The sequence below is a fragment of the Stigmatopora argus genome, chromosome 23 (assembly GCF_051989625.1).
Source record: "Stigmatopora argus isolate UIUO_Sarg chromosome 23, RoL_Sarg_1.0, whole genome shotgun sequence".
NCBI classification, from domain to species: Eukaryota; Metazoa; Chordata; class Actinopteri; order Syngnathiformes; family Syngnathidae; genus Stigmatopora; species Stigmatopora argus.
Window position 1 is genome coordinate 1,826,551 of NC_135409.1, and position 25,892 is coordinate 1,852,442.

The 25,892-nt window shown below is 41.2% G+C and overlaps 1 protein-coding gene across 15 annotated transcripts in view; it reads left to right on the forward strand.

Annotated features, from left to right (window-relative positions):
- nav3 (neuron navigator 3) overlaps positions 1-25,892 on the forward strand; it is a 232,129-nt gene that overhangs the window by 82,598 nt on the left and 123,639 nt on the right. For 2 of the 15 annotated variants that reach the window (XM_077593707.1, XM_077593720.1), the window contains exon 1: positions 1,106-1,559. The exons of 12 other annotated variants lie outside the window; for them this stretch is intronic. In XM_077593707.1, the coding sequence (XP_077449833.1) occupies positions 1,305-1,559 (255 nt within the window). In that variant the 5' untranslated portion in view covers positions 1,106-1,304. Of the gene's footprint in view, positions 1-1,104; positions 1,560-25,892 lie in introns of those variants that run through there. One more of the 15 variants, XM_077593700.1, reaches the window with a different exon arrangement.

Consider the following 25,892-nt stretch of genomic DNA (forward strand, 5'->3'; position numbering starts at 1 on the left):
GTGGTGGCCAAATTGCTTGTAATGTCAAAATATTTAGATTTTTTTCAGTGGTTAATTTCACTGCAATAGTGGTCACTTCCGAACAAGAAATAAAAAGAAGAAAAAAAGAAAAGCGGAATTTAGTTTTATTTCATAATCACAAAAGTACAATAATTTCCTTTCTGTGTTCTGAAGGGTATTGCCTGCACATAGACAAATTCAAAGAGGAAGTAACGTAAGCACAACCAGGAAACTGTGTCCGTAGCGTTATAGTTTTCAACAAGTCTCTGGGTGTAATAATAGCATGGGATACACATTACGCAGATATCAAGGCTGATATTTTTAACGATCATTCTTAACTAGGTAAGACGGTGGCGCCCTAAGTGAGATGGTGACACACTGAGCGAGCAGTGACAGGCACAAGGGAGGTTTTTTTTTTCACGTTTTATGCAAAATACATTTTTTTTCTTGAATTTCATTCATTGATGTCAAAATAAATTTTGTTTTGCGTTTTATCTGTTTATCATTTCTCTATTTTGAAATAAATGACCGTATCGGCCGGATTGTCTTGAATTATGGTGTTACGGCGTTTCGTCTTTGTCACCTTACAGTTTCGTGCATGTAGTCTTTTTATTCCCATATAAGCTATACCCTTGATTCCGTCATCATTTTTTGCTCGACAAATGTGGCTTTTGTGCAAGTAAATACGGTAAGTCCTTTGTTTAATGGACGGTTTGCTTAAGACCGATACCAAGATTTCACCCAGAAACCAGAAATCCCTGAGAAAAAGTGAAGGTTGAGAATTTCGGGAGTCCTTGCACACTAGATCCCTACACACTAGAGACACATCCAGTTAGAGTTGAACAAAAGTTGGACTACTTCCAGTCTGAGTGATCTTCAGTTCCGCTGAAGAAAGCACACGAGCAAATAGACACATGCAAACACGCTCTGTGAGGTCTTCTCAATCACTATTTTGCCAAGTGTTGATTCTCCCTCTGAGGAGTTCATGTCCCCTTGAACTGCTCTGGCCGTCTTTGCTTTGTATTGCTGACAGTGTGAGGGAGAGAGGGAGGGGGAAAGGGGAGGGAAGAGAGTTGCATGTGGGAGGAGAAGGAGGATCGAGTGAATTGGATGAAAAAGGAGTTTCTTTCTCAATGTCCTGCTCGCTCTGGGCTACAGAGTGAGCACAGTTGACTTCCTCTCAGTCTGAGAGGAAACTGTTCCTTTTTTCTCAACTTTTTGTGTTTTTTTTCTATTCTCACCAATCCAAACCATCCACAGTGGTGGTTTCTTTTATTGTTGGTTTGCAAAGGCCAATACATGCCATGCCGATAGTTGGCGTCGCCTCCAAGCTCAGGCAACCCTCCACGGTGAAGCCGGTGCATACTGCACTCCCCATCCCAAGCGCTATCCGGGCTGCCGCCATCTCCCACAGCTACATGTCCCGGCAGAAGGAACTCAAGGCCAGCGAGGGACTTCCTTCGCTCTCTTGCCAGCTGTCAGTCAAGTCTGCGTCCCAGGCTGTCAGGACACTTGATGCCAAGTCAAAGGCGGCAACTGAGGAAAGCAGGATCTGTAAGGTTGGTTCATATTGTGGCGAAAACCAATGACCATATTGGATTGAGCAGGTGCAAGTGCAGGGGGATGACTAATGCTGTTTGCCTGGCTGAGGAAGGGCGATGTTTGTCATTTGAAGGAAATAGGTGATACATTTCGTAGAGATCATTAGAAACACAGTCAATGGATTGAGTTATTTAGTTTTCTGCAAACATTCTGTTGAATGCAATGACCAAAACTCATTTGCACCCTACCGTATTTCCACACCTATAAAATGCACCGTGTGATAGGGCGCAGTCTTTGCGGGTATATTTTCAGTTTTTTGTCAATACATTGGACGCCTAGTCCGATAAGGCGCTAGCATGACACTAGGCTAACGTATGTTATGCTAGCCGCTAGCATACCTATGTTATGCTAGCCGCTAGCGTATGTTATGCTATCCGCTAACGTATGTTATGCTAGCTGCTAGCGTATGTTAGGCTTGGCACTAGCATGTTTTTTAAAGACAGCATGAGCAAAACTAAGTATGATAATGCTTTATTGAGGTCAAAGGTACACTCTGATATAAAGAGTTTGGCATTCAACATGCTAGGCTCCACTGTCAGTCAGAGTTGTGTATTCTGGGAACTTGATTCCAGCTTTGGCGAAAGCTCGAACAGTGCTGACACTTGAGCCCAGTCATCCACAATCCATTGTAACTCGCAACATGCATCACTCAAGCCTTTGATTCTGCTTGCTGTTATATCACCATCGACAATTCATTCCAAATCGTCACGTAACTCGTGCTGACGCTGCCTGCCCGAACTACAATGTTGGCCATCCGTTAGCAATCCGTTAGCAAAGCGCATCAACCATATTAGAGAAAATTTTGGACTTTTAAGTGCACCCTAGAGGTGTGAAAATACAGTACCTTAAACACTCACAGACAGTTTCCGCTGTTGTGCAGATCCTAGGTTTCTTTTCTCAGGCTCTGGCAAAAGAGGTGTGGCCACTTAAAAAAATGTGCCAGGTAATCTCAGCAACACCTCGTAACGAGTTGTCAGCACAAATCGAAATATTTCCATTTCGGCTGGTACGACCGTTCTTTTCTTTTCATACTTGTAGGGCATCCGGTAGTAAACAAAGCAACAGAGGGGAAATCCTCCTGACTAGGAGGAAACAAGGGCCATTGACATCAAAGCGTGGGTCAGTGTGCTTCTAAATCCTCACAGTTTGGCTGTGATCAAGTCTGAGAGTGTGTAAATTAGGCCATGACAAGAAACTGAGCCTTTTATCATTAAGAAACAACATAACTCCTTTTAAAAATGAAAACTGATGAAGTATTTTTGCCAATCAAGAATCTGAAGAGGTGATTTTGTCCAAGATGTGCTGAGGTTAAATTGAACCCTCTCTGCAAATTGTTCTTGTTTATTTCACAGATACTGTAAAAAAGATTTTAGGAATGTCACCCTGTGATGTTTGCTTCAGGAGGAAGTACACCTGAACTAACTGCAGGATGCTTATCAGCCCGTATAATAGCAACGCAATTAATCTGTCAAATGAGATTAAGTTTTGGCACGGTTAGGTAGCGAGTTATGGAATATTTGTTTTTGACGGGTGATTTCAGGTGGAAGTTTTTTTTTCCTAAATGCTAGCGATACAGAACATGTCTCTACACTTCCTGATTTGTTGTTCTACAGCCCCACTGGATAGGTAAAAAATATTTAAACGTGAATAGAGTTGTTTGCATTTTTCGGATGGTTTGATACCTTTTCACACCTGTAGCCTGAGAAAGCATCTTTTGTTCAATCCTAGTATGACTTTAGTTTGTCAAAGACTGCTCTGTGAAGAAGAGGAGAACAATGGTGGACATAGGCTCCTCCTGTTGTATTCTATCTGACAGCTCAAATTAGTCTCTGGCCTGTGGCGCTTTGCAATGACAAGTCTAAACGAAGAGCGTATCTGAGTTGACTGCGGTTTAATGCAGTGTCAGTGCCACCCTTCTATAGGGGGATGATCTTGTGTATCAAGGGTTCATAACTGTCAGACTTAATACCTGTATTTAATGAATCTAGACTATTTTTCCTTTAGCAAGCAAAGTCTTTTCAACTGTGTATAAGCTTTATTGATGAAAGAACTTCGTACATGAGTCAAAAGTTTCTCATTTTCTTTTGACATTAACTTTTATAGTGGAAGGTATCCTGGAAGGTGACTCATAGGCATGAGTAGTAAATATTCGGAAGTTCATGTACTAGATGCACTCACCCACTTACTTGAAAACTTCCTGTTGGGTATCTTATGTGGTCCTAAGGGTGCAGAGTACAGTTAGTTTCATTTGTGGCAAAATAGTGGTTACACAGCAGGCAATATTATACATTTAACTAAGTAGTAAACATATAGAATCAAAGTCCCCAGGGTCTTTTTTTATTACTTTTGGTACCCTTTATCCTTTGGAATCACGACATGCATAAATGGTCAATTATAAATCATACCAACAACTGTATGTATTCTGCAGTGTGGATGATTTTGTCACATTTACTCTCTGTAGATGGGCAATCGGATTTTTATGGAGACCAAATCATAAATCCAAAACCTAAGGCCAAATTGTGTATTCGTTTATGCAACGTCTTGAAAACGAATTCCATTCATCCAAATGTATATTTATTTAGCCCCTGTGAGACACTAAGTATATGCATGTGCCTATGAGTGTAAAGGATAACTTTTTAATTTATACATATGGCTAGTGTGAAGTAATTTAACAGTAGTTCATATGACAGATGGCATAATATTATTTGGAAAAAAATAGATTTACTGAATCCACTGTGCCAACATTCAACCATACTGTCCTCTGGCTTAGTCATATACCCTCTCCAGCCCCCAACACACACACACACACACACACACACACACACACACACACCTGTTCTGTTTTAGTGGTTCTGACACTGCTGAAATAATAGAGGCAGCCAGAGGGGGCCAGCTTGCTCCAGCAGAAGGAGGGGTGTGCAGGATGGGAACTTAATATGTCATGGGTGGTCTGTGTTGGAAGGCGTATCTGGAACACAAATCACAGAAGAGTAGTGAGTGGCACTACGTTGCGCTTTGAGCTAGCCGGGTGGATGAGAGTGAACTCTCAGGTGACGGGCTTAAACACTTGGTTCCGCCAATCAGCGGGTCCGTCGCCACACGAGTATTTTTCCTCACTCAGGTTAAAAAGATATAACATGAGGTATTATCCGTTCCAGTGTTTTTTCTCCCTGGTTTGATTTCCGTGCTGTGTGTCGGGACTTCAGTGTTTACATCTTGGCGCAAGAACAGAGAGTTGTTACAGTGTCACCCCCAAAAATAAGTTCCCTGGAGATATAGTTAGACATAAAGTTCACATTTGTGTGAATCATTTATAGAGAGGGTTCCTTAAGGGTGTGCATTTGAAACCAGTGGAATTGATGTGGTTAAAAGAGACTTCATTAGGCCACCGAGAGAAGCTGGCTTGCACCACCTTGCCGTACGTGGCCCGAGATTGCATCATTCATGAAATAACGTGAGGTAAAAGAAAGGGGGAGCTCCTGCTGGCCTGGGGCTGTTTGTTGTATTCACAGTCAAGATATTCAACATTTTTTGTAACGATTGCCACCTTCTGCTGTACCCATAGGTATCAGAAAAGTAATAAGCAAGCATTTGAATGGAGATTTCCTCCGGTCTATCATTACTTTTGTCTTCCATGTTTTCCTAGCATTATTTTCAATCCCTTCTTTCCACTTTTGTCACATCAGCTGTTTTTTCACTCTGTCTCCTGTCACAAGTTTTATGCTCTTTCCCATTGCCAGCATTACTTTTACTTTTTGTTCTCGACAAACTTGAGCCTAATTTTCTTCCACTCCCTGATATTTTCCTTTTGACCTTTACCTGTAACTTAACCTTATTCGTCATATATTTTTGCAATCCTACAATTTTTTTATTTTTTTAATCTCTTTCAGTCAATTTGTTTCCTTTGTGAGCCAGTCCCCATGCGAGCAACACAGTGGGGGTTAAACACACACCTCACCCAGTTCTGTCAGTCTGGATGTCAACTAATTTCTGTTGAGTAAAGCACTCACCTTTTGCCTGTCATTGCCCTCTCCGGTTTATCCTGTTTCTAATCTATCGGTGCATTGTGTAAAGCCGTGAAGCATGCCATAACACATGCTTACGCAGGCCAGTGTGTGTGTGTGTGTGTGTGTGTGTGTGTGTGAGTGTGTGTGTGTGTGTGGTTTGTAGGTATGCGTGGAGAGCGGCCACTGATGTTTTGAATCAGGCTGTGGTATTGACTCACTGCTTTACACACCGCAGCAGTCGTAGGTCACTAGCCCTCGATACAATTACTTCATTCCTTTCGCACCTCGACTGGGGTTTACTGGTTTGAGAAAACATTCATTTAGAGGCAACCAGTTCCTCTCATGAAAGCACTAAATATGCTTCTGATCATAACGACAGAATAATGTTTGCTGTACAAAGCAATCTGAGAAACAACGGCAAATGTGAATAGGTGCTCGCTTTAATAACACAATGTCCTTCCTAAATGCATTAAATGTTGATACATAGCCACCATTCTGCTCCACGGATCTCACTTTTGATGTTTTCTTGCATGTGTTGAAAATGCTTGCAATTTTCAGCCTGAAAGCTTAGGGAAAGTTTGCCTTCTTGCATTCAAACAAATCTGCAGCTTCATTCCTCAGTAAAACATTTATAAGTGCAACTTCCAGGTGTTTGCAGCAGTTTTGTTGTGCAACACATACAATGGGGCAAATAAGTATTTAGTCAACCGCCAATTGTGCAGGTTCTCCTACTTAAAAAGATTAGAGAGGCCTCTAATTGTCAACTTGGGTAAACCTCAACCAGGAGGCAGAATGTGGGGAAAAAAACAACAGAAAATTACATTGTTTGATTTTTAAAGAATTTATTTCCAAATTAGAGTGGAAAATAAGTATTTGGTCACCTAAAAACAAGCAAGATTTCTGGCTAACAAAGAGGTCTAACTTCTTCTAACAAGGTCTAACGAGGTCTGCACTCATTACCTGTATTAATAGCATCTGTTTTAACTCATTATCGGTAAAAAAGACACCTGTCCACAACCTCCATCTCTCACACTCCACAAACTCCACTATTACCAAGGCCAAAGAGCTGTCGAAGGACACCAGAGACAAAATTGTAGTCCTGCACCAGGCTGGGAAGACTGAATCTGCAAAAGGTAAAATGCTTGGTGTAAAGAAATCAACTGTGGGAGCAACTATTAGAAAATGGAAGCCATACAAGACCACCGATAATCTCCCTCAATCCGGGGCTCCATGCAAGATCTCACCCCGCGTCAAAATGATAACAAGAACGGTGAGCAAAAATCCCAGTACCACACAGGGGGACCTAGTGAATGACCTACAGAGAGCTGGGACCACAGTAACAAAGGCTACCATCAGTAACACAATGCGCCGCCAGCGACTCAAATCCTGTACTGCTAGACGTGTCCCCCAGCTGAAGCCAGTACACATCCAGGCCCGTCTGTGGTTCGCTAGAGAGCATTTGGATGATCCAGAAGAGGACTGGGAGTTATGGTCAGATGAAACCAAAATAGAACTTTTTGGTAGAAACACAGGTTCACGTGCTTGGAGGAGAAAGAATACTGAATTGCATCTGAAGAACACCATACCCACTGTGAAGCATGTGGGTGGAAACATCATGCTTTGGGGCATGCTTTGGGGCTGTTTTTCTGCAAAGGGACCAGGACGACGATCTGTGTAAAGGAAATAATGAATCCCCATTCCTTCTTTCCTTTACACAGATCAGCCATGTATCGAGAGATTTCTAGTTAAAATCTCCTTCCATCAGCAAGGACATTGAAGATGAGACGTGGCTGGGTCTTTCAGCATGACAATGATCGCAAACACACAGCCAGGGCAACAAAGGAGTCACTTCGTAAGAAGCATTTCAAGGTCCTGGAGTGGCCTAGCCAGTCTGTAGATCTCAACCCCATAGAAAATCTGTGGAGGGAGTTGAAAGTCTGTGTTGCCCAACGACAGCCCCAAAACATCACTGCTCTAGAGGAGATCATGGAGCATGGAGGAATGGGCCAAAATACCAGCAACAGTGTATGAAAAGCTTGTGAAGAGTTACAGAAAACGTTTGGCCTCCGTTATTGCCAACAAAGGGTACATAACAAAGTATTCAGATGAACTTTTGGTATTGACCAAATACTTATTTTCCACCATGATTTGCAAATAAATTATTTAAAAATCAAACAATGTGATTTTCTGTTTTTTTTTCCACATTCTGTCTCTCATGGTTGAGGTTTACCCATGTTGAAAATTACAGGCCTCTCTAATATTTTCAAGTAGGATAACTTGCACAATTGGTGGTTGACTAAATACTTGTTTGCCCCAATGTAGTTGATGTTGCTGACTCTGTGGCTACCAAAGGTTTAACTATAAGGGGTTTCTAACCAATAAATAAAACACAAAGCCACACTCGCATGCAAATGCTTGGATGTAGAGCTGAGTGTGGACACTGGTTTCTTTCCATGACCTCACGCAGCCGCAAATTTGTACACAGAGTTTAACGTTTTTGTTTTGATGAATTATAATAAATGCTGACAGATGTAGCCGCCTCGTGGTGTAGAGATTCACTCACCTGACTTCAGTGTGGGCAGGAGCGGGCTAGATTCCCGCTGGTGGCGGTACGATTGTGAGTGCGTATGGCCGTTTGTCTCTTTGTGTGCCCTATGGCTGACTGACGAGTCTGACTGTCTAGAGTGTAGCATGAAGTCAGCTGGGTTAGGCTCCAGCAACCCCTGCAATCCTTTCGAGGATGCGCGTATGGAAGATAAATAAAAAAATGAAAGACAGATCAAAGATTAACCTCGCCATTTACTTATAGTGTCCCATAGGTTGACTCCATCAGTTATCACTACAGTATAAAACTCCCTTTGGCTTCTTGCTTTTGCCAAAAACAGACTCCCGTAAATGGCTTCCCAGTCGCAGTAGAACCACATGATTGTTTCCAAGCCTAAATATAGTGTGTAACATCGTCCATATTTTATTTTCTCACACCATGATGCCATTTGTGGTCTATACAAGTCTGTGTTCACGTCTTTGCTGGTCAAAAAGAAAAATATTTTTTGACAAAAAAACACAGAAAGACATGGAATTTGGCTTTTTTTACTGGCCGGTGTTGTTGTCATTGCCACACAAAACTTTTAACAACCACACATTTTGTCCATCGTATCCTGTGAGGTATTCGGAGTCTCTCTCTCATTTTCTCGTTCCACCTGTTGGCCTTGTCACTGGTGGCTGTGCACCGTTCTACACTTCCACCCCAGTTCGCAGAAATGTGCAAATCTTTTTTGCCTCTAAATCTCTTCTTACTGGAGTATCAATGCTGAAGGAGAGATGAATTGACTCTCTCTGTTAAAATGTCAGTCTTTGTCGTGAACCTTGATACTTTGGGGTGAGCAAAGCATTCCCAACCAAACATGTTAATAGAGTTAAACAACGTGAAGATGCGTCAACTTTGACAACAAGAGACGCCTTTTATCTCCCAGGATTCACATGCTGACTGGCCTCTCCTCAATAATCTCTAGGACTCAAGTCAGCTGCCCACAGATAAACAAAAGAGGCCTTTGTATCACTATAGTGCAACTTCCCATTGCGGATAGTTTCAAGAACAGCTCTAAAATTTGAAGCCTTTCAATCTGCCCGTGTGTTAGATGTCTGTTTCTGGTTTTATTTGATACCAAGTCAATATGCTGGATTTGAAGTTTGATTTCAAAACTAACTATAGTGGAAACATCATTTTTTAATCCATCAAATCATTTTTTGTTGCTCTTAACCTGTTCAGGCGTTTGACCTGGATTTGCTACTGGTTGATCAAAGAATTGTCTAGTCTTGTGCATTGTTGAAAAACCAAGGGACGATTTTCCCCAAAAGAGCTCTATCTTTCATAACTTTGTTCTTCTGTCCTCAACAAAAGTATCAGGCTCTTCAATTCCTGAAGGGGTGCACTCTCAAAAGAACAGATCCTATTGAAAGTAGTAGCATGAAACCTGTTTCTTTAATCATTTAGTCGTTTGGCATCAGTAGGAGTTAACTTGCCGCCGAATTGGAAGCAGATGCAGGCACCTCGTTCAGCTGTAATCACCCTCAGCATCTGGCTGCCTTCATTTTGCCTGGTGGCAGCAAACACTCAAAGTAAGCTTGGGGGAAGGAAATCAGGGGGGCTGGGACGGAAAAGTATGAGTCTCCTGGGAGTGGATAATCGTAAATGCGGTGGCGTGAGGTTCTGACATATTTCTCTCCAGGTTACAATTGTAGTCAAACCGTTAAATGCATGAGAGCAGAAAGAAAGGAAGTGAACTGAGGGTGGAGTCCTAAAATTGTGGCAAGATTCTCCTGTGGAGAAATTTGCGAGTTCCTTGCAAGTTTATATCATTGATGTATGGAAGGAATGAAAAATATTTTTTCTTCAATATACTTTTCTCAATGGCTTCCACATCTAAGCTGTTATTAACTCTGCGGAGGCCATGGAATTGAAAGAACCTCCTCACGATTTGACGCAAAATATACATTTGTTGAAGTACCCCTCTCCTACCATATTTTTCCCCATTTTGTCTAACATTAAAGAAGCTCCATCCCATTGATTTGACCATCTTTTCATGCAACTCCTCCATTACTTCAAAATTGTCATCAACACCACGGACATATATTGTGAGCTGGGCAGTGTCTGTGATATCTGTGGTCTCATCAAGAGCCACTGAATATACACTGAAACATTGTGCTTTCTCACACAGTTGATCATAAATGTCCCTTGACAGGTGAGAAATGCGCTCTGCCACGGTGTTGGCAGAAAGGCTGATGTGGTTGAACAGACTTTTCTTTTCTGGACAGACAATATGTGCAGCCTGTAATATGCACTTTTTGATAAATTCACCTTCTGTGAATGGCTTTCCTGCTTTAGCAATCAACTCACAAACGGCGTAGCTAGCTTCGACTGCTGCAATACTGTCTTTGGTAGCCTTCTTGAAGAAATCCTGTTGCCTCAGAAGACATGTTTTAATACTGGCAACCTGGTTGGCTCTCTCATTTACCTGGTATTTTTCGTACTCCTCAGCATGTCTCGTAGTATAATGATGTTTCAAATTGTATTCCTTGTGCACCGCAACTTTTTCAGTGCAAATGAGACATGCGGGGTGCCCGTGTTCAACAAAGAAATATTGCACTCCCCACTTTTCTTGAAACTGTCTGTGCTCATCACCGACCTTTCTCTTCACGGCAGGCTTTGAAAGAGACATCTCTGGGGCTCTGTAATATGTTTTTCCACTTGGATTGAGTCTCGGGTTGATCTTTCACGTCCAGACGCGCGGGTTTGTGGCGCATGCACACTTTCGCTCTCCGTTTCTCCGTTTCAATCGCGGAGATGGCTACAGACACTGACACAGGCTGGATCACGGATCATAGCGCCTCATTCAGTTCTATGCTGAGAGCAGCGGAGGAGTGTGCGCGCCGAGCGGAGTGATCGGCTTCACGGCTTCTCCTCCGCCCAGCTGATTGGAGGAATGAATGAGTGAGTGAGCGAGGCACCGGACAACCCGGCCGATGTCCCGCCCTCCAGAGCCGTCATTCATATCAATCTTGCGGGCCGCACGAACATTAATCTTTCATATTAAGACGGGGGCCGCAAATTATCGTCCCGAGGGCCGCAGTTGGCCCGCGTGCCGCGAGTTTGAGACCCCTGCTGTAAATCTTTTTCAAGGTACACTCTGGAGAGATGGAGCGAGGGTCGAAAGCTCCGTTCTCTCAGCCCACAACTTGCACAGGTTGACTGATATCTGGGGAAAGCTAGCGGTGACCACACATTTACTGTGAAAGCATTTTTTAAGCCTCGGAAAAGAGTTGTTTGCTAGAATCTGAAGTAAGGCTCTCTGTCTGAACACATACAGTTTTTTTAATGTGTGACTAATTTCTGGAATCCTGGGTATTTGGTCTCGTAAAGTATTAGTATTGGTTGAGGGGTCCAGAGGAAAGAGGAATACTTTAATACGAGGCCATCACTGTCAGTGGCAGCTAATGAGTGTTGTGGTACTCTGCCAATGTAGGAACAGTATATTTTAATTTTTATAGCTCATCTGGTTCATCTAGCAGCATCATTGGCTCCTGTCGAATTAAAGATAATAGAATAGCCAATACATTTTCCATCGTCATCCCCAATTCTTCCCAGCTGAAGTAGCAGTTATGCCTAATTTACAGCTCCATCTGTCCTCGGTGCTGGACACTTTGGCCCAATAGTCTGTCCAGGCGCATTAGCAACTCTGTTTTACTTGGAAGAGGTAACTGGTCCGGCGAGCGCTGACATTTATGTCAAATACGAGAGATTTCGAGTTTGATTTATTCAATAAGGGACAGCATATATTAATGAACATATTCATCTCATCTCTCATCTCGTAGACACCAAATAGGAAGAAACAACTAGCAAGCAAAGTTTCTTGATAGAAATTGAGTGGGAGAAGTCATTATTCTATTTGGTCCAACTCTGCAGGGAAATGTTTTCATTTGCTCTGGTTTGAAAAGGTCTGGACACCACATAACAATTAAAATATATACTGAAAAATCCAAGAGTTAGTATCACTTTATAGACGTGTCTTTATTTTATCTCCATCGGGAAGCTTGTTTTACTAGCTTTGGCTCTGTTGTGAGGTCGCCAAGGTCCGTCTGTTCATCTCGACATAAGTAATACCAGTCTGTTCATTTGTGCTAGGTTGTAAAGGCAGATTACTATACTAAAAGATAGCAAGCTCTGCAGATTTGCTTTATTGCTGACGGAGTGCTAACGCTTGCAAAAAGGGCATGGTTGAATTAATATTAATTTTATGTTTTTCCCCCATAGTTACATATTAACGCTACTTCTTGATAGAGAATTTCAGAGGCTGCTGTGTAATTTGTCATCAGCTGCGTGCGTGTGTGGTGTCACAGTGGGGATGCAACTGGGAAGTCCGGAGGATTATTATGTGCGCGACTAACCTTGAGGACATCATGGTGCCGTAAAGGAGATATGCTACCAAAGCAAAAAGTGGAGATGTTAGCAAAGATGTTATGTATAATGTTTGTTAAACATGACAAAATGATGCAACGAAAAAAGAGCCTAGCACTTGGAGTAGTCCTTGGTCAACCCGTATGTGTGTGTGATAAACTGACAATGTCTGACATAGTCTTTGAGCTTCTGAAGTTCTCTCAAATGAACAGTCTGCATTGCTCACGTCCCTCCTGCACCATCGTTACGAATTCTGTCAAAATAACCATTAGCTGTCAGGCTGTCTGAAGCCTGCCTCTTCTGCTTTGTATGTTGTTGACACCATCATCACGTACGTACACGTCACTGAACCCGAGTAAACAAAAAAGTAAACTCCGTTTGTCATTGTGGATGCAATTAAAGTACAATTTCCCCATCTCGGGGCCAGGATGTGGCTTCGGATCACCGCATGCCTTAGAGTTCTAAATCAACAGGAACGCTGATGATCTGGAATGACATCAATGCAAAGTAGAGGTCCGGATTCTAACCAAGAGAGTACCCCGGCATGAATCTGATTTATGAAACATGATGCTCTTATTGGTTATTACCTTTTTTTCTTTTTGATGATTGGCCTTTGTATCTGGTTATGCCCGCTGGCAAACAACATCTACAGCAGGGGTGGCCAACTCCGGTCCTCGAGAGCCGCTATCCGGTCTGTTTTCCATGTCTCCCTCCACCAACACACCTGAATCAAATAATCAGGATCGGTATCAATCTTCTGGATGGCTTGCTGACGAGTTGGTCATTTGATTCAGGTGTGCTAGAAGAGGGAGATATGGAAAACACACAGGATAGCGGCTCTCGAGGACCGGAGTTGGCCACCCCTGATCTACAGTATGTGAACAACTAACATAGCAAGGGTTTTGATCCTGGCTTCCGCATTATGTGGTCAGATGACAAATCATGTGAAATGCGTAGAGCTTTCCTTGGCTTTGTCCCTTTTTCTCGAATAAAAAGTTTTCACTTTTTTTTCCGTCGGATGAACACCCCATTCTCTGAGCTGCGCATCTGCTCTCATTTCCTGCTCGACGCTGATTGAGAGCAATGACCGGTCGCTCGGTCTGAAGAAGGACGCGAGCGCTGCTGGGCGGATACGGTAATCCCTCAAATATCGCGGCATCAACTTTCGCGACTTCACTAAATCGTGGATTTTTAGTAAAGTTAAAAAAAGCATTCAAAACATTTTTTTAAAGTTCATACAAATGTGAAAATCCACGCTGAAACTCGCAAGCGGAAGCCACTCCCCTGTCTTCCGCTTGCTACTAGGACTCGGCAATAAAAAAAATTAAGTTCATAAAAATGTGAAAATCCACGGTGAAACTCGCAACCAGAAGCCACTCCCCTGCCCTCCGCTTGCTACTAGGATTCAGATTTTTTTTTTTAAATAGGGGTGACCCTACTTCGCGTTTTTTTGTTTATCGCGGCCATGTCTGGTCTACATTTACCACGATAATGGAGGAATTACTGTACTGAGTGAGAGATGCACCTTTAGACCACCTCTTCGGGGTTACCTTGGTGACAAGCATGTAATCCACTAGATTGCTATCGGACTCCGTATTCAATTAGCCCAGTCTGGTCGAGAGGAGATAAATGGCCTTTCGTATGACTCTGATATCCTAATAAGAGGGGATATGTTTTATTCTGTTTGGAAGAAGCGATACAAGATAGGAGATTGTGCCGGCTTATCAGTGACATTAGAGGGACAGAGATTAGTCGCAAAGCATTAGGGGAAATGTAACATGATTCAATACTTAATGAAACGCAAAAATTGTGCTTACCCTCGCTACTGCTTTGCTAAATATCTTAAGAAAGAAGAAAATGAGAATCTATGTGGTTCAAGATTATTGTGCCTGACAGCAACGGTTGCAGGCTACCAGTATTTCATGCAGCCACTCTTTGTTCCGCCGCTTTTAATTTCCTTTGACAATTACACGCCGGCATTCATTCGTCTTTTATACGCCCATTGTGTTTACAGGCAGCCGTAATCTTGTTTTTGGATTGCCGCAATTTGCCCGTCGACTCGTCTTACTGTTGTGAAAACCCAATACTGCAAGGTAGATGCATGCGGGTGAGGTTTCGGTACTCCTGGTTCATTCATATTTTTAGAATGTAAGATGACCAAGACTCAGTTTTGACCTTAAACTCATTGGAAATCAAAGAAGACCGTTAACACATTTTTCGACATTGACGGCAATAGGATTCCAAGAAGGGGGATAGGAAAGTTCAGGGTATGACAGGACAGGGAGAGTGCAACATTTTATCCCAGTTGCCTGGTTTTGCAATTGCAAATGACTTCTTTGAAAGACTTTCTCAATTAAAAGTACATTACTATGACAAAACCTATTTCAAGATTTTATAAAATGATAATCATATGAAGCAACTATTTATTGATTCAGTGCTTTCTGCAAACTTATAAGAATTTCTTGTAAGTTTCACTCTCTTTTGCTTCTAAATACTTTAATCAGTGTTACTGATTCTGATTCAGTGGCCAGCTATTGTGTCAAAACGAAATGAAAAAAATTCAAGAGTAAAAGAAGGATGTACATAATTTTTCCGTGTCCCTATCTTTGCATTGAACACTAACATTATTAATCGTCTTTTTGACTCAGTGCACAGGGTCTCACATTAAGTCCTCCTTTGCAACAACGGCAAAATCATTCTACCTCCCACCCTCCCTCCCGCTCGGTCACCTGGAGGTTTACAGGCCTAATGGTCCGTGTTTTCTTTTGAAGTGCTTTGGTGTTGCGCAACTTTTTCCAACATTCAAACTGCCACATTCCTTTGAGGGGGGTTCTTCAGGTAAATTGAGGCCCTTTTTACATTCTCTGAAATGCATCACTGTCGCTTAGTGTAAAGAAGGGTTAAGGGAGGAAGGTTGAGCTCAAAGCCTCAGACAGATCTGTGAGTTACGTATATACTAACAGACTCATTCCCCAGTAGGAACTACATAAACTTCAGTAAGATTTATGTCCAGGAGCTCAACAAATCAGGAAAATATTAATAGTTGCTGCTGAAAGTTTCAATTTAATTTGTGTACATTGTGGAACAAAGCCCCTCTGACGTCTGTCCAGATAAGGAGCAGTTCCGCTTACCCAGCCTGTGTTTATTGAAGGTCAGCAAGTGTATTTACCTGAGCTGCCTCAGGTCACCGCGTCCGTGGGAAACCACGTCTGTCACTGGTTAGATCTTGAGGCATGCGGAGCTGACGCACATTGCTCACCGTGTCTCAAGAGCCGTCAATAATTCAGTAGTCGATGGTCCTTGAGGTTTTTCACTTAGCATTCATTAATTCATCTTCCATACCGCGCATCCTCGAAAGGGTTGTGGGGGTTGCAGGAGCCTAACCCAGCTGACTTTGGGCGAAAGGCAGACTACACCCTAGACTGGTCGCCAGTCAGCCGTAGGGCACACAGAGAGACGGACGACCATGCGCACTCATTATCATACCGCCACCAGCGGGAATCGACCCCACACCTGCCCGCACTGAAGTCAGGCAAGTGAACCGCTACACCAAGAGGTGGCCACTTTACATTTAACCTAAAAGTTTACTACTGCTAAATCCCTGTTTGCTGTTTGCGAAATTAGCTTAGTGGTGGGGAGGGCAGATATGCTATAATTTTTCCCCCTTTGGGGGATAGGAATTACTGATATGCACTACAAAAACAACTGGATACGTCAGGTTTCAGGATCTTGCATGCTGAAATGATCACGTTGGGATATGCCATGGTTTCTACTGGTGAAAATGACTCAGACTGGTTTATTCTGTCTCATTTTCAAAAGAAAGTCATCTTAAATCCATCTGGAGCACTTTGGGCTTTGGAAATAATTAGGGGGTTGCCCTGAGAGAGTCCAAAAAACTTGATTTTTCCCCAACTACAGTAATATATTTTATCTTGACAAACGATGGCACCACTATTTCTATTGGGTTGTCAGACAGATGGTGGATATAATGGAAAATTCAAAAAATGAGCAGATGTACAACCAAAAACATATTGGAATTATTTTTCCAACACATTTAACTCATTCAGTGCAACTGATGGCGATAGACATTCTATAGAGGAGGACAAAAAAGATTAGGGCATGAGAGGGCAGGGTGAGTGCCAAATTTTACGGATTTCTACTCCTGAGCTTGTTGGGAAATGGATCCAGATCCAAGGCCATGAGTTATTGTTTTGGACAAATTGGCTACATAATATTGCTTTAACTATCAATGAGGATTTTCATCAAGCTCATTGTCATCATGCATCTTGAAACCCAGATTGCATACAAAATGAGACGGGTACCATATTTTCTCACATATAAGCAGTATTTGTTGCAAAAAAAAATTATGACTGAATCCAGGGTACGGCTTATATGTGCATAAAAAAGACATGCATGAAACTGCAAGGTGACAAAGAAACGCCTTAATGCAAGACAATGCGGCTGATAGGGTCCTTTATTTCAAAATAGAGAAAAGATAAAGAGATAAAACTCTAGACAAAATTTATTTTGACATTGATGGAATAATGATTAATACAATTTAATCATTATTAGTAATATTTAATTAAACAGGAAGACATCGTTAACATACACTGATTACAACTTGCGAGGAGAAATCACTCATAACGCGGCTTCGTTCAAAAGTATTTCTGACGTCCGGCATACTCTTCTCTCTATTTAGTCGCGACATACTGAAAACATTAAATGTAATCGGATTCAAAACAATTGCATAAGATAACCGAATAACTCCCTTCAGGTAAAAAAACAACTGCTCATATTAGATCGAAACCAAAACACCTGCGTAAGAATTTGCAGTATTAGCATAATAATTTCTTTGTAAGGTAAACTGCTGGCGTCCCAGTCAAAGCAATTTATGAGTCCTTCATAGATCAGCATCCTTGGCAGGAAACAAGGGGTTTGTTGCCGTCAATAGTCCTGAAAACAATTAACTGGCCCCGAAAGCAGCTGTGGGAGAAAGTGTCCTCTTGTTTGGTCCAACATAAAGTATAAATTAATTTATAGCTTTATTACCTATTAAAATGCTTACAAAACATATAGAAACATCCCAGAATAAACCCAACATTCCCCAATTTTTATTATATGTTTGTTATTCATTTTATGGCAAATACAAAAAGGGAGGGATATGTCCGTTGGCTGCTTTAATTTTACCCGCATTTTCCTTACTCGCACGGCTGGTCTGAAAAAGAAAGAACAAAATCATTTTCGCCCAATTTGTTCTCGGAATTACCATGCTCCTGGAATTCACTGCTCCCCTCAGTACGTTTCATCAGCAGAGGATATAATTCATGCAATTTAGAATTTGTAGGGGCAATCGCAGTGGTTATAAGTCGGCTTAGCAAGGATCTTAAGCAGGGAATAAGACAACACCCACATAATGTGCAACATTTTCAAACATTGCATACGCCCCCTGCTCCTTCAAGAAGCATTTCAACCGCTATGCGATCCTGAACGCCATCAGACTAGTGGCTGTCAGTTGTTTCTTTATCGCCACAAATCCCTTTTCAGTATAATTTCCAAGGTTTTGGACATTGTAATGCAGGTAATTTATCCTATCCACATTTTTGTTTTGTGGTACTTGAAAGAAAAATAGACTCCCAACCTGCTGCGACCTGATTAGCCAACTTATACTCATCTGGTACGCCCCGGGGGATGACAATCGCATCAATGTATGTTGATCTCCCTCTCTCCATACCAATTGACACCGTCGGGAGAGACCCACCATCATACTGGATTTCAGCCAATTGTATCTCCTCCACTGTAGATGGAAAAAGAGCCACTGGTAAAAGCAGTGACCCCAAGGCACAAAGTCCTGCTGCGTTTTGGCAGGAGTCGTATAATTAACCATAGGTCAGAACGTGGTATCAGAGTGTAGTCTGTTTTAGGACGTGGGCACATCACATCTCATTTATCTCCTCCAGCTTCAGGTTTAAGCAGGTAAAATGATCAAACACAACATGTGTTGAAAAGTTAGCTTTGTTTTTTGCTGTTCTTAGAACAGGGTATACATTATTTCATTTCTCACACTTTGGCTTACATCTTCTTTTATCATTATCTCCTTTACACAATCAGGGGTAATTTGCGCAGGTACTACTCTTAAGAGAGGTCGGGGCCCCATACATGTTATGCAGGTTTGATTTATAGTAGTAGCTGCATTTTCCATCAACAATAACCAATTATTTCCCGTTTGGGAAATCCCTGTTGCGGAAATAAATTCATCATCCCTGGTCATCTCAGATTTCAATTTCACTATAGCGGATCCGGGTGTTTCCATCTCTGACGGTTTTCCATAGACATGGTCATTGTTGTTGAGACACAAATGTAAAATTTGTAAAAAGGGTCTTCTCCACCTGCCCATGGACTTAGGAAAAACGTCAGACAAGGATCTTTTCCACAAGTTAATTTGTCAGTCTGAATAATGATTTGTAATGCCCCCACCGTTTGGGTTAATTTTATCAAAGGCCTGATGGTTTTTGCGCGCGCGTGTGTCATCCAAGCTTGCCAATCTTGACCAGTTTCTGCAACAAGGTTTCCCCAATCTCTGTTTTAGGACTGTTATGTACCACACATTTTCTCTATAAAATCCATATGTATCCTTTGAAATGGATATGTAGCTTTTGTAGCTTGACATAAGGGGGAATTGCCCGTGTTTTGGCCGTATATTTGCATATAGATTGAATCCATAAGTTTTGTAGCGCCTACCAATCTCCCCCTTTTTTGAGGCATGGAATTTCCCATGACTCAAAATGGCAGCCCTCCTAGATAAGTCTTTTGTTTTTGTTTAGTCCCCCAGGTTCCCAAATTTCCCGTTGCAGAAATAAAAAAAAATCATTTGGCGAAATTCTTTTCCCTTCTTTTTGTTTCTGTCCTACTCTGCCCGCCGTCCTCGAAAGGCTTATCAGCGATTTCAGAAATCAAATTTCCAAATCCTTTTCCACCTTGATATTAGAAGATTGATATATCTTGGGGGCCAGCCAATTAAAACACAAAAGACAGACACTCATCCACGCTCGCACTCATAATCAGGGAATTTAGAGTGTTCCACCAGTCATCCATAATTTTGGTTTGTTGGAGTAAAACTGGAGTATCCAGAGAAAACCTACGAATTCTTGAGGACACCAGGAATACTCCACACTCCGGAAGGTCTGGACCCACCCCGCTTTCATTAGTAGATCCTCGAACCGCAAGGTTGATGCGTTAATCACTAGTCAATTTGGGTCGTTCACTCATACCTCAGTGACCCGTAAATTTTCACCACAGGTGTAAACCACCATCCCCAGTGGGGCTTGTTGGTAGTTCACCCATTTTTTCCTGAAGGAACTAGGTAATTAATGTATTAGATTTGCGTGTCACATATCTAAAAATGGAAATTTGTTCTGGAAGTTCAATTGCCACCGCTCCTTACCCCAGTCAGTCAGCATGTGGACTGCCATGCGAGTGGCTGTGATTAACTATCTATTCGCCAATAATGCAATAACGGAAAAGTTGTGACACATTGAAACACACACACACACCCCTTAAGTATTTTAACCGTTTGTAAAATCTTTACCTCCATGTTCTGCATTAAGTTACACCCCCTTTCAATGCTATCGAATTTTGCCCATTCTAGACAACCCATCTACATAAAGCATTACTCAAAGGTTGATATTTTATAATTTGGAGATGCTATTTTTGAAACATAGACATTATTTCATCACTTGTTTCACACCATGAAAGGCCCCACCAGAATTTGGGCATCCAGTGCCAAAATAGAGCCTATTTCCAAATTTCTCTTGAATTTGTTGTGGATATTCCCCTTTATCTAAGCTTGTTATTGTCAGTTGTTATCACTGTAACATTTAGGTGTATTAACCCCATAATTGCAATGCTGTAAGTTTTGGCTAAAGTTCTCTTAATTTGTACGCCCTTAAAGCAATAGACAGCAACGTCATTTGGTTGTATCAATTGATCAATGCTAATATCCTAATAGTCATCAATATGACCTATACCAAAGCATATTTCCCCCTTCAGGACAAACAGGGAATGTCTTCTGTGCACTTTAAAAACACTCCATGTTTCTTCTAGGGAAACTATGCCTATCCTAAATCAATTATCTTATCTACCCCAGCCAGGTCCAATTTACCTAATAATTTGGACGAATGCCATGAATGTTCTCATGCCATTTATTCATTGTTAATTTCATGTATGATATCTTTAACAACCAAATAACTCTTAATACCTAAGACATAATTCACCTCATACCATGTTTACTTAAGATAAGAGCTATTTCCTATAGCTCTCTGTTACCACAATAAAAATCTTAAATAATAATTAAATTAGAGAAATAAACCTTTTACTAGGTATTCCCTAATTAAAATTTTCAATGTTTAATAAAGGACCCACAAATTGTCACCAATATGCCTTAATATTGAAAATTTTCCAATCCCTTTTTTTTCTTTAACCAGCCAATCTCCTATATTAAAGTATTTTGAACAATCCAACCATTCAAAAACAGTATTAATATTCTTTTATCCTCCAAAACTAGCTCTCTTTAATTAAGAGCCCTTTGAACTCCACAAATTAGATTAAAAAATAATAATAATAATAATAATAGCTATCTTGCTCTATTTCCAATTCCAAAGCTTTCACCAAATCAATCTTTGCTAAACAGATTTTCAATCACCTCAAAAGACATTTCTGATTAAATCCAAAGAACAAATGCGAAGGTAATTGCGGAAACCCTGCTTCTTTTATTATGAAATGTTTAACGGAAGCACGCTCTTAGCCGCTAACTGTGACCTTCACGCTCGCTGCGAAGCAGCATTCTTATCTTGTTGACATTCCTAAGCGATCTTTTTCTTTTTGTGCACAATGCTTCGCCTCCTGTGCACAATCATAACGCTTTTTAGAGAAGACTAAATTAATTCCTCTCCCGATATCCAACTATATCACAATAGTTTGCCAAGACCCCATAATCACAATATACTGCAAGCATAACTATATCATAGCAAAACCCATTTCTGCCCTCAAGTTTGCTTCAGCACCCCAAGGCCAATTATTGCAATGTCTTCACGGACGGGGTCCCCCCCAAAAAAATTTAGCCGCTTGTGCAGTCCGCGCGCATACTGAATGCCTAACACCGTCAAATCAGCAGCCGCAGCCCCCGTAGTCGATGCATTATTTGGCAAGTTTAGAGTATGACAAAAAATGCAGGTTTGGCAACCCCACTAAACATTTAATTGGCCGTTTTGCATTTCTTTTCGTCTGTTAACCAAAATATTCCCGCTAGCGGACGGGATCAAAACCAGGATAAACCGCAATACGCCATTTCATTCCAGTACATTTACATCTCTGGTACAAAACAGCCCATCGCCTCGCTCCTATCAACCAGCCGAGGACCGCTATTTTTTACAAAACAGCACGTTTTGCCTTTCCCCGCCTCGCCATCAAAAACAATAATTAGTATCTGTGGAACAAGCCTTGTCGCTTCTATCTCCATTCATATATTATACATATATTACTTATATGCATTAGTACGTACATTATGCCCTAATATCAATATCTTATGCATATTAAGCTAGCAAAACCATATTTATTTTATCTATAAATTTAGATGTCTAATCCTAAAAGTGCTCTGATTTTCAACAAATTTCCAATCTTTACACGGCAGACGCATCTTTGGATCGTCATCAATAGCCGGTTTATTATTTGAGCCACCCATTTTGGAGTGGATTCGTGTGCAACCTCGTAGTAACTTTCTCTCCTCCTGTTTCTCCTTAGGCTTTAACAACTACGCACACAACCAAAACAACGTCGACCACCACGTTTTATAGACCACACTCGTGTCTACCTGCTAGTGACTAGTATTCACAGGGTTTTAAAAATCGCTAATCCCCAGGAAGCGAGCCTTATTTGTCAAAAAAAGGCCATCGCGTGAGATGCCCTTCGTGCATTTGGAACCCGTCAACAACATGCAGACATTTCACGCGGACTCACCAGCGATGTGCTCAGATGTCTCTCACTGTTGGAATAGTCTTCAACCGTCGAGAATCCAGGCGCTGCTGCGAAATAATCCAGCCTGGAAAAGGAATTTTGTTGCCGTGCACGGTCTCTCCAGATATTGAACCGCAGCGTCTGGATTCCTTATGTGTGTTGACCCCGGCTACTCGAAGGACCAAAATGATGGAATAATGATTAATACCATTTTATCATTATTAGTATTATTTAATTAAACAGGAAGACATCGTTAACATACACTGATTACAACTTGCAAGGAGAAATCGCTCATAACGCGGCTTCGTTCAAAAGTATTTCTGACGTGCGGCATACTCTTCTCTCTATTTAGTCGCGACATACTGAAAACATTAAATGTAATCTGATTCAAAACAATTGCATAAGCTAACCGAATAACACCCTTAAGGTCAAAAAACAACTGCTCATATTAGATCGAAACCAAAACACCTGCGTAAGAATTTGCGGTATAAGCATAATAATTTCTTTATAAGGTAAACTGCCGGCGTCCCAGTTAAAGCAATTTATGAGTCCTTCGTAGATCAGCATCCTTGGAAGGGAACAAGAGGTTTGTTGCCGTCATTTTCACATAATTGAAAACAATTAACTGGCCCCGAAAGCAGCTGTGGGAGAAAGTGTCCTCTTGTTTGGTCCAACATAAAGTATAAATTATTTTATAGCTTTATTACCTATTAAAAATGCTTACAAAACATATAATAACATCCCAGAATAAACCCAACAGACGTCTATGAATGAAATTCAAGAAAAAAACGTATCTTGCATAAAACATGAAAAAAACTCACTTGTGCCTGTCACTCCTTGCGTCGCCATCTTACCGTATTTAAACTTGCTCTGACTGGCCGGACACGAATAGCCTTGATAGATGTGTTTGTAGCGTTTACCATGTTAGCACATCCGATTAGTTGTTAAGGCTGATCGAAGGGCTTGCAGTCGATCGTTAAAATATCAACTTTGATTCCTGCGTAATGTGTATTTCATGCTATTATTGCACCCAAAGCCTTGGTGAAAAGTAGACCGCTAAGGGCACACTTCCTGGATGTACTTGTGAATTCTTTTTGGAATTTGTCTACGTGCAGGCAGCACTCTCCCTTTCGGAACACAGAAAATAAATGATTGTACATTTGTGATTATGAAATAGAACAAAATTCCGCTTACATTTTTTTATTTCTTGCTCTAACCCTGACAACTATTGCAGTAATATGAACCATTGAAAAAACTTGAGATATTTCGACATTAGATTCCATTTGGCCGCCACAACATCTTAAACTTCTGGTAAGAAAATTGTAATTTCTGACATTAAATAGCATAAGGTTCTTCTCATGCAGATACACTAATTTCTTTTTTCAAATTGAATAATTTGATATTTTGCATTCACAAAGGCAGGCATATTAACTTCCTTATGATATTGACCCTATTAATGTGCTTTTGATTCATACAGTATCTCAGAAATACCACGTGCAATGCTTTTTCTTAAGATTTTCCCTTCAAAGTAACACATTTGTACTCCCTATTAAAACCATAAATATGGAGGTGGCTTGTAAAAAATTGTAAAACTCAACGATTTTAATGCAATTTTAAGGGTGAGGCTTATACGCTGGGGCGTCTTATATGCGAGAAAATACGGTAATCACAAAATACTTTTGCATCCACTTCTGAGTGCCATTTATCAAATAGGGGATGAATAAAGTTATCCAATCCAATTCACTTATCACAATTTGATCACAGAAAAAATGGGAAATCACATAAGTATTATTGTTTGATTGATATTTTAATACATCTTCTGCTCTTGAGTGCGGCTCCTAAACAGCCTTGTTTACTTCGCCAAACCCTGCCCACCATAGGGAAAAGCACCAACAATGAAGGCACATCTCGGAGGTGCGGCGTAACTTTCACTTTTTATTTATCGAATCTCCAGCTGATCCAACAAAGAGAGTGGAGAGTCCTGCTCTAAATCCGTGGATTCTCCGACTCGCTATCTTTTCCAAGAGGCTTGCAACTTTATATTGGCATGGTAAATCCTCGACGCACCCTGACATCTGCCTAGGTGTTATATTTTGATTTGCTGGGACTGTCGCACTAAAGGAATCAGAAACAAATGCCGGATGATAACATTTCAATCCGCAACCCGACAATAAAAACCTGATGTCATTGAGACAAAGTAACCAGTAACTCATCAACTGCCTTTCTGTTTTAGGCAAGACAGGACTTCTCTCTTTTCCTCTTTACCCTGCCGGGGGTTCTTGTCTGGAGTGGGGTTGGATGAGCAATGGGAGGTAAAGGGAGATGAAAAGAGCATGGAAGAAGAAGGGTAACAGGTTGAAGAGATTTGATGAGGATTAGAGAAGGAACGGGGGTCAAGAATGAGTGGGGTGGGTCGAGCACTAACAGCCTTCAGTGGATGCGAATTGTTTGCAGTTATCTGTGAAGCAACAACAGATTTGACCAAAACACTCCTCATCGTCAGGATTCACACAGCAACACGCTTATTTATTTATATATTTATTCATGTATTTATTTATTAACCCACTTATTACCTATCTATTTATGTCTAAAATGCCTTTCCTATTTCTGCATCCTCACCCCATTGCTACTGTGACAACGAAATTTCCCGAATACGGGATGAATAAAGTTATCCATCCAATCCAATCCAATCACACCAGAAAACAGCATCAGAGTCCCAATATCCTTTCTTTCTGGTGATAGGATTTGTGAAGGCAAATACAATTTCTTTCGTGAGCCTATTACGTACCGTATTAACCGGCATTCCTTTCCAGTAAATTATAAGATTTCAAATGAGACCGACAGGACAGGCTCACCTTTCGAAAGCTAGTACTTGGCAATGTGCTTCTGGAGTGCCGGTTAATTAATCATGCTCTACATGTGTGTCCAATGGCTCCTGACCTGCAGTGGTTAATGTGCCGCTCACCAAAGCAAAGTATGTCTTTTTAGCACATAGGATGTCAAATAATACATCTGAGCTAATGACATGGCTCTATTCTTCTTCTGTAATATTCTCATCAAACTGCTGGGTTATTACTTTGAATATGTTGAACATATAGGCCACTAGGTAGTCCCTGCAGGTCGCTCCACTTGACTAGATACTTAACAGGATCATGCAATCACTATCATTACTTTCTTCTGGGCCACAAAGATGAGTGGTGATAAAGGGCACATTGCTTTCTGACTTGTTTCTCTGCTTTTAAGTGTTTCTCTTTTGAAAATGAGTATCAAAGGAGTTTTTATTTGCCTAAATAGATAGATATATTTACCCATACAGCTAT